At 34.5% G+C, this 10,073-nt stretch overlaps 1 protein-coding gene across 3 annotated transcripts in view; it reads left to right on the top strand.

Moving 5' to 3' along the window:
• LOC107733778 (proline-rich protein 36-like) overlaps positions 1 to 9,205 on the top strand; it is a 27,453-nt gene extending 18,248 nt beyond the window's left edge. For all 3 annotated transcript variants that reach the window (XM_016545588.1, XM_016545575.1, XM_016545583.1), the window contains 7 exons: positions 3,676 to 3,830; positions 4,827 to 4,971; positions 6,553 to 6,759; positions 7,675 to 7,889; positions 7,986 to 8,116; positions 8,505 to 8,632; positions 8,979 to 9,205. In XM_016545588.1, the coding sequence (XP_016401074.1) occupies positions 3,676 to 3,830; positions 4,827 to 4,971; positions 6,553 to 6,759; positions 7,675 to 7,889; positions 7,986 to 8,116; positions 8,505 to 8,632; positions 8,979 to 9,097 (1,100 nt within the window). In that variant the 3' untranslated portion in view covers positions 9,098 to 9,205. The remainder of the gene's footprint in view (positions 1 to 3,675; positions 3,831 to 4,826; positions 4,972 to 6,552; positions 6,760 to 7,674; positions 7,890 to 7,985; positions 8,117 to 8,504; positions 8,633 to 8,978) is intronic.
• The last annotated feature ends 868 nt before the right edge of the window (positions 9,206 to 10,073 follow it).

Genomic DNA, 10,073 nt, shown 5'->3' with positions numbered 1-10,073 from the left:
TTAGGATCGGACAATATTTGGCTGAGATACAACTATTTGAATATCTGGAATCTGAGGGTGCAAAAAATCAAAATATTGAGAAAATCACCTTTAAATTGTCCAAATGAAGTTCTTAGCAATGCATATTACTAATCAAAAATTAAGTTTTAATATGTTTACGGTAGGACATTTACAAAATATCTTCATGGAACATGATCTTTACTTAATATCCTAATGATTTTTGGCATAAAAGAAAAATCAATAATTTTGACCCATACAATGTATTTTTGGCTATTGCTACAAATATACGCCAGCGACTTAAGACTGCTTTTATGGTCCAGGGTCACATTTTATAGTTTGTCCTTTCATTTGTTGATTTATTTATTCTTTCATTAATTTAAAGTTTGTTCTTTCATTCATTTGTTCGTTCTTTTTTGTTGGTGCATTTGCTTGTTTAAACATTTATTTGTTTGTTCTTTCATTCATTTGATGCTCATTCATTTATTATGTTCATTGTTTGGCCGTTTGTTCATATTTTCTTCATTCATTTTTTTTTGTTCTTTTGTTTGGGTCTTTTTTCATTTGTGTTTCATTCATTCATTTGTTCTTTTCCTTGTTTGTTTGGTCATTTACTTTGTTTGGCCTAGTTGTTTTTTCTTTTCATTTTATTTGTTTATTCACATGCATTTTTTTATGTTTATTTCATTAATTTGACATTCATTCATTATTTTTCATTTTTGGTCAGTAGTTTGATGTTTTTTCTTTTATTTATTTGTGTTTGTTTGTTTAGGACCTTTTAGTTTATTTTTTCCTTTTTGTTTGTTGGTTCATTTGTTTGTTCAAACTTTTTTTTTTCAAGCATATATTTGTTTATTGATTCATTACTTGATTTCAACCAATCAGTCAATGTTTCGATCTATCAGTCTTTCAATCATTCCTTGTTTGTTTGTTTGGGGAGTGAGCGTGCGACAGACAGACAGCGAGAGGAGGGAGAGACCCCCAGGACACAATCAGAGGAGAACGCTTTTTCTCTGCCACCTCCCTCCATTTTTTTTCTCCCCCGTTTTTTGGGCTGCTCTTCATGGGAGGAATGTGGAGGCAGCATTTTCCAGGCAAGACGCATGTTTCCGAAATCGGCCAAAAGAAAAAGTGTGCGTGCGTGCGTGTTTGCATGCATGCATATGTGTGTATGTGGTGTGTGCACAGTTCTCAGTGGTGTCACAAGCGCATGTCTTGGCTGCTGTCTGTGACACATCTGTAAACTAGTTTGCGTGTGTGTGCAAACACACACAGTGTATTGTGCGCCTGACTCCTTATTATTAGTGTGTGTGTTTGGCAGCCAAATCCCTGGTTAATAGATCAGGTGGGGTGGAGAGAGAAGAAAAAGTGACGCAGCACAGATACACTCTTATTAGACACTCACACATGCACCTGGTTTATTTCAGGTCCTGGGCTGCCTTTCAGTGATCTGACTGTTTTAACTGATTTTCCTGCAAGTGTCTATTTGGTTTGGAGCAAAAAAGTGTGTTTTGCATTTCCGAAAGATTTTTTTTGTTGTTTGTGCATGCATGTGTGGTTGTGTGTGTGTTTATTGTGTGACGGTGAGAAATGAGGTTGCTTGGTAACCACAAGCAGCAGTTGACAGTGAGGTGAGGCACTTGGCTGCCAGGTTTTTTTGTTTTTTTTAATCCAAGATTGCTTGTCACACACACTCACACACATACACACACACTTATTAAAATCACAGCGGCACACTTAAGCAAGAGGTGGGGAAACTCACACATACGGTGTGATGTACACGCTGCCATATTACAACACACAGACACACACAGATCCACGTCAACGCGGCTCCATGGAAAAATCTCCTCATTTCCTTTTGTTTTTACAGAGTTTTATTGTTCATGGGATTTCAAAGAGAGTATTACATTTCTCTCGCTTGCTCTACTCTCATTAGTTTCACATGCATTACAGGGATAGTTCACTCAAAACTAAAAAATCTGTCATTATTTACTTACCTTTGTGTTCTTTCAAACTTTATGATGGAACACAAATGGAGATGTTTGGTAAAATGTTCACACTGCTTTTTCTGTTTAACAAAAGCCATCATATACTGCTCCAAAAAAGGCACCCTAAAAGTAGTCTGTGCTAATAGGAAATATTCCGATTTATTACAAACAGACCAAAATGTAAGTTATTGTTTGCTTCTCTTTGCCTGTAGCTCTTAAATATAACGTAAATTTGATCTTTCCGCATTGTGATTGGTCACATGACATGCAAGAACCAATGGTGTTCAGTATTGGTCACTGCAAAAAAAAAATAATCTTAGTATTTTCAGATATACTTATTTGAAAAATGTATCAAAATTAAGTGAGTTTATGCTTAAAACAAGAAATCTGACAGCGTTGTATGAAAAATTAACTTTATTAAAAGGGGAAACAATTATTTTTCTTATCATAGTGTACAGGGTTATCATAGTTAACTAAAACGGAAACTAAAATCAAAACCATAAAAATAAACATTACTTAAAATAAACGTTAACTGAAAATAAAATGCAATATTAAAAAAATATAAAGTTTTATAAATATATTTTAAAAAATCAGCTATAAATCAGCTATTTCAGTTTAATTGATGTACTAAAGTAACTAAAGATAAAACTGAAATATGACGTATAAAAAAACTATAGCAACTAAAAATGACAACACAAAAAAATTAAAAATTTTTTAACTGAAATTAAAATGCAAATGTAAAATGTAAAAAATTTTTTAAAAAAATCTCTTTGGAGCTGTGTTCCAAGGAAGAGAGAATGTCATGGGTTTTGAAACAAAATGAGGGTATGTAAAAAATGTATCCCCGCTGGGAGAAAACTGGAAAGACTTTGTGATAGCAATAACAAATAAAAAGCCTCTCATCTCAGAAATCGATGTTTTGTCGGGATCTTTTGTTCTCTGTGATCAGAGTAAATGTGGAGATGCCCGTGGAGAATGGCCGAAGGGCCGAGATTTCCCCTGCCGCTCTCTTATTAGATAATTCCCCTGCTGGTCTCTGACTGGATAATGGTCGTGTACTGCTCGGCTCAGGCTCTGTTTGTTTAAAAATCACTGAGTTTAAGTTTATCTTCGTTGTTCTTGTCCAAAAAAGCTTTTAGAGCTCTGAAATTGTTTATGGGTTGGAAAATGAACAGTCGGCACAGTTTTGTGAACATTGATTGGTTGAGCACCTACATGAAGGAGTGCGCGCGCGTGTGCGTGTGTGTCTTCTGAGAGCCCAATTGTCTGTCCTTCCCTCTCTGATTTCTCCCGCTCTGATGTAGCGATCGCTCCAGCATGTCATTTGTGTTTCTGTTTGATGTGTCCACTGCTCATTTAAAGCGTGCCAGACCCCTGATCTCTCGCATCCATTGCGCTTCCCTCCAAGAGTCCCAACTCTGCCTTAACATCTCCCACACAATTATTTTTTAATAATGCTCTGGTAAATAATTCTCATTTGAAGTTTTTAAATTTCTTTTAAATTAAATCTACTTTTTAAATAGATGGTGGAGAGTGAAAAGACAGAAAGCAGAGAGCAAGATGTTTCCCCAAAGGCTATTAAATAAAATGTATTCATAACTCTGCCCAAATGCTGTAATCTCCATGACAACAAGACACATGGCAGGGGGGCAAACGGGAAGTTCATGCTTCTCTCTCTCTCTCTTTGCAGGTATAAGGCCGCAAATCATGAACGGTCCGATGCATCCTCGGCCACTGGTCGCTCTGCTGGACGGGAGGGACTGTACCGTAGAGATGCCCATCCTGAAGGATTTGGCCACTGTGGCGTTCTGTGACGCTCAGTCAACACAGGAAATCCATGAGAAGGTCTGTTTGAACTATTTTTTCCTGCATCACTAGCAGCACAGCAAACATTTTGTTTTAGTTGAAAAGTATTTTAATTTAAAATTGAATACTCCAATATTGGAAACTGTAATAAATAAATATATATATATATATATATAATATATTTATTACAGTTTCCAATATTGGAGTAAATTAATTATGTATGTATGTATGTGTGTGTGTATATATGCGTCTCATTATATATATCACATTGGACTGTCTTATGTATTTATTTATTTATTTATTTAAACCTTTAGCCAATATTCAAAATATCTCAATATTTAAAACTTTTTTTTCTATCAGGAACCATAATTTCAAACAAACAGATACAGGGTACTGCAAAATATTTATATAGATATGTAAATATAATTGGACTGTCTATATCAGAAGAACCATTATTTCTGCATTTTTCTATACTTATCTACTCCAATGCTGCAAAATATTTATATAGATATGTAAATATAATTGGACTGTCTATATCAGAAGAACCATTATTTCTGCATTTTTCTATACTTATCTACTCCAATGCTGTTTTTCTACTTAAAATTAAATCAGACCGTAAATAAATAACAAACAAGCATGCAGCAACAAATACCACGACCACTGTTGTCTGATTCACTTTTGAATAATTGATCAAATGCGCCAGCTATGAGAATCTGTTACTGACTGACTGACTAGGTGTTTATATGACTGTTTCATCACAAGGGAAAATTGCTTGTTAAGTTTAATCATGTCTTTTATTGCTGTTGGATTCAGAATTGCGTGTTTGTAATGTGTGTAATTGCACAGAGTAAAAACCAACAATTATCTGTGAGTAAATGCATGAAATGACATGTAGATGAACATGGCAAGCTCATCATGAGAAATGCATTACACCCACATAGGATGCTACAAAGAAATGATTTATGTGTCCTTAATAAACACCCCACGGCTTTATTCTCTGATGTTTATAGTGTGGTATAAATGTATCTGTGGCAGGTGTTGAACGAGGCGGTGGGGGCGATGATGTACCACACCATCACTCTGACCAGAGAAGATCTGGAGAAATTTAAAGCCCTCCGAATCATAATCCGCATCGGTAGTGGATATGACAATATTGATATTAAAGCAGCTGGAGAGATGGGTAAGAGCATTACAAATGCTAAGAAATGTTTCCTGGTCACAATTTTTGTTCACCCAAAAATGAAAATTCTGTCATCATTTACTCACCCTTAAAGTGCTCCAACCCGTATGAGTTTCTTTCTTCTGTTGAGCACAAAGAAGATATTCTGAAGAATGTTGGTAAAAAAAAAAGTTGATGGTAGCCATTGACATTCATAGTATTTTTGTCCATGCTTTGAAAGTCAGTGACTACCAGCAACTGTCCGGTTACCAACATTCTTCAGAATATATTTTTTTGTGAAGACATACAAATGTAAGTTTGACCAAAAATAACAACAACAACAATAATAATAAAAACAGTAACACTTTAGTTGAGGCCTTTATATATAATGCATTTTAAAAGTATTTTAATGCATTAATTATGCCTTGTAAATGTAATGCATCCTAGTATTATCTAATGTATAATTTGTAACCAGTTATAATACATTTATAATGCTTATCTATTGATTGTTACACAAGCATATGACAAACAACCAGATGCAGATGTAACAAGGAATCTGCAAGTACTATATTGCGTTTTAACTTTATTTACAGTTTAAAATAAAATGCATTACAACATATGAATAGCAATGTAATGCATTATACATAACGTGTTATATAAAAAAAAAAAATCTTGTTTAAAGAATCTAAGTACCATGTTGTTTTAGCAGCTTTCTGGACAATGGTATACACCTAATTAATGACAACGAGAAACCTAATTGATAGATGGTAATGTAAAAAGCCTTAGCAAATAAAATGTAGAATGTCTTAAGGCCCGTTCACACCAATGACGATAACTATAAAGAAAACGATAAAGATATAGTTCTAAAAATCGTTCTCAATATTAAAGAATAGCAGAGTCCACACCACAACTATAACAACTATAAGTCCCAGAGAAACGATATCGTTGGAATCACTTTCAGAGCGATTTTTTTTCCAGCTGATGAACCATAAAAACATTGACAGCCAATCAGAATCCATCCTGCTGTATCGAGCTCGAGAATTTAAAGCGACAGACACGCGTGTGCTTAGAATAAACAGACGATATAATTCGCTGGTGTGGACGCTAATATCGTTATCTTTATAGTTATCGTTCTTGGTGTGAACGGGCCTTAAAGGTGTGCTTTGATTCTAAATGCTCATATAGTCTGATACTTAGTATCAAGATGCTCTCCTCACAGAAAACACACTACTGACATCAAATACTGCTTAGCTCAGAAACCAGGTTCAATGGTTGTTGAGAAATACAAAGTACTCTGCAAGTGGTGAGTAAAGGTTGGATGTTTGAATGTTTGAGGAGTCAAACAGCGACGAGAAGACCGTCAGAGACAGAAGGAGGTACAGGAGGGCTAATTGTTCCTCTGGGACAGATGTTTATATGGTTAGAATAAAAGGAGAAATATTACAGATACAGCTTAATACAGGTCAAATCCATGAATGGAGAGAAGACGGGATCAGGGAGCGTTAATAGATCATCTGAGGCCATTTGAATCTGGTTTATTGAGTGCTCTGATATGTAAATATGAATCTTTTCATGTTGCCTAACATTAGTGCATGTCTGCAGGTATTGCGGTGTGTAATATTCCATCAGCTGCTGTGGAGGAGACGGCAGACTCAACGCTTTGCCACATCCTGAACCTGTACAGGAGGAACACCTGGCTGTACCAGGCCATGCGTGAGGGCACACGGGTCCAGAGCGTGGAGCAGATCAGAGAGGTGGCGTCAGGGGCCGCCCGCATCAGAGGAGAAACACTCGGACTTATTGGCTTTGGTGAGGGACAGAAACACTAAAACGTTACAATATTTTACAAATGTGTTGTTGTTATTAACTAAAACTATAAAAAAATGTTTTTGTTAATTGAAATAATGTATTACATAAAATATAAATATTATTACATAGCATAAAAATAAAAACGTTTGCAAAAATAGACTTGCAAAAATGATTAAAACTACAACTGAATTCAAATTTTAATTCAAATTTACTACAAATTACTAAAACCTAAACTATACTTTAAAATGAAAACTGAAATAAAAAATAAAATATATTAAAATATAAAATTATATTCAATATAAAAATTAAAGTTAGTCAAAATATTAATAAATACTATAATTGTATATAAATAATACTAAAATGACAGTTATGCAATTGTGGTAAGCATATAATAATAATAATAATGCTTGCTAATTTCATTTAATGAAAATTATTGCTATTATTATTGAACTAATTATTTATCATAATCATAAAATCAAGCTAATTGTTATTATTTATTATATTAAATAAACTGATTTAGTTGAATGAACATAATCTTATTTACTGTTTTTGTAACCGCAAAGTCATCACAACTATGAAATAATGCAAATTAAATTATGGGAATTATGTAGAGATCAAAAATCTTCATATGTTGATATTCATATATAGGCAAAATTTGTCACTGTATACAAGACTAATTTCAAGCGTTCAAGAAAAATTTGATTAAGTGTTAGCTTTTGACCGGTAGATACAGTATGACATGAACATATACTACAGGAATAGTTCAAATAAATGATGTCATCATCTAGTCAGGTCACTCGTGTGAAATTTTTTTTCATATAACTAAAGTCAGTGGTGACAACAGGTTTTCCAAGCTCTAATAACGACAAAAAAAAAAGCACCATACAAGTTATATATGCCATCTTTGTCTCATAGGCCGATCGGGACAGGCAGTGGCTGTTCGAGCGAAAGCATTTGGCTTCAATGTGATCTTTTATGACCCGTACCTGCAAGACGGTTTAGAGCGATCGCTGGGCGTCCAGAGAGTTTACACCTTGCAGGACCTCCTGTACCAGAGCGACTGTGTGTCTCTCCACTGCAACCTAAACGAACACAATCACCACCTCATCAACGACTTCACCATCAAACAGGTACATTACCCACAAACGGCCCATTAAACCCATTCCTGCTATCATGAGCGCCATCTAGTGGCTGTTGTGTGAACATCATGTATGATGTTTTGTTAGATGCGACAGGGAGCATTTCTAGTCAACACAGCACGAGGGGGTCTGGTGGATGAAAAAGCCCTGGCTCAGGCTCTCAAAGAGGGCAGGATACGGGGGGCCGCCCTGGACGTTCACGAGTCTGAACCCTTCAGGTAACATTTGGAATGACATCCTAATTGTAATCCAATCTCCGTGTTACTTTGCTGCAACTCCAAACATTTCTTCAGCTGCACCTACATTTGCACGCTATTATTTCTATATAATATGCAAAATTAGGATTAGTGCATCCTAGCTTTGCATCACAGGAATAAATCACATTTTACAACATATTCATATAGAAAATAGTTTGTTTAAATTGTAATAATATTTCACTGTTTTTACAGTATTTCTAATCAAATAAATGCAGCCCAATGAGCATAAGAGACTTTTTCAAAAACATGTTAAAAATCTTACTGACGGTAGCGTATGCACATGACCAGTGAAGTTCAATGTGTAGTAAAAATGAGATTTAGTGCGCAAAATGAGATGTCTTTCTCTCAGTTTTTCTCAGGGTCCTCTGAAGGACGCGCCCAATCTGATCTGCACCCCTCACACGGCGTGGTACAGTGAGCAGGCCTCACTTGAGATGAGAGAGGCAGCGGCCACTGAGATCCGCAGGGCCATCACCGGTACAACTTCTTAGAATGTTTGCTATTCAAAATGTAACCACTTCTCATGAGGATATCATCATAGAATTTGCGTACAACATTGTGATTATCAATGGGCTACATGCTTAATTATGGTTAATTGCATGTGAGCTGTGAAGTGGGGGGGGTCCTGATTTATCTCTCTTTCTCTCACTTCTATCTCTATCGCAAAATTTTTTAAACTTTCTTTTTTTACCTCAAACATTAGTCTTTCGCTGCCTAGCGAGCACTTGTACTTCCTTCAGGGAATGTAAATCTAGTTCTTTTTATAAACTATCCATCCTATTGTACATCAGTCATCATGTCTCGGGTTTGTTCTGGTTTTCAGGTCGTATTCCAGACAGTCTCAGAAACTGCGTCAACAAAGAGTTTTTTGTGACTACGGCGCCGTGGGGGGTGATGGAGCAGCAGGTACATCCGGAGCTCAACGGCGGAGCCTACAGGTAACATAAGAGATCTTAAACATGCACAGAACGCCATCTATTTTTTCATACTTCACCTATTTTATCTTGCTAATCCTTTTACTGTCCATCCCTGAGTTTTTTACCATCTCAAACACCCTCTTTTCTAGGATTGAGAACTGGTTCTTATTTAGAACTGAACCCAAATTATTTTCATTGCATTCAGTTCTGTTAATCTTTCAGTCCTAAAATTTGATGTAATTAACCTTTTAAATAATTTTCTTAATTTATTTTTAATGATAATGAATATTTTTAATTAATTGTAATACATTTCATTTTATTTTTTAATTTTGCCAATTTTATAAATCAAATTAAATTTGATTTGATTAATTTGATATATTTTTTAAATATCTGAACTGTTCCTAAAACTATAAATATACTTAAAAGTAAAACTGCATGTGATGTTAATTTAGAAAGAATATATTTTGTATTATGTTTATTTTTCTTACCACATTGGCAAATCGTTGTTTTTTTTTGTGTGTTGTCAGTATAAATCTAAAATAATTTGGTAAGATTTATGATTATCTTAAAACCAGAAGAACTATTTGCCAGTGAGACACATTCAGAAAAAAATGGTACAATACTAAATAGTAAATAGTAATAGTTTAATAAATGGTATAATAAATATTATTTAATTAATAATAAATATGTGACCCTGGACCATTTATAATATATATCAGCTGAATAAATAAGCTTTCCATTGATGTATGGTTTGTTAGGATAGGACAATATTTGGTCGAGATACAACTATTTGAAAATCTGGAATCTGAGAGTGCATAAAAATCTAAATATTGAGAAAATCATCTTTAAAGTTGTCCAAAATGAAGTTCTTAGCAATGCATATTACTAATCAAAAATTAAGTTTTGATATATTTACAGTAGGAAATGTACAAAATATCTTCATGGAACATGATCTTTACTTAATATACTAATGATTTTTGGCATAAAAGAAAAATCTATAA

This window comes from Sinocyclocheilus rhinocerous, unplaced genomic scaffold (assembly GCF_001515625.1).
Source record: "Sinocyclocheilus rhinocerous isolate Xijiao unplaced genomic scaffold, SAMN03320098_v1.1 scaffold853, whole genome shotgun sequence".
Lineage (NCBI taxonomy): Eukaryota > Metazoa > Chordata > Actinopteri > Cypriniformes > Cyprinidae > Sinocyclocheilus > Sinocyclocheilus rhinocerous.
The sequence above is the reverse complement of the archived record's forward strand: the minus strand, read 5'-3'. Positions and strand labels throughout refer to the sequence as shown.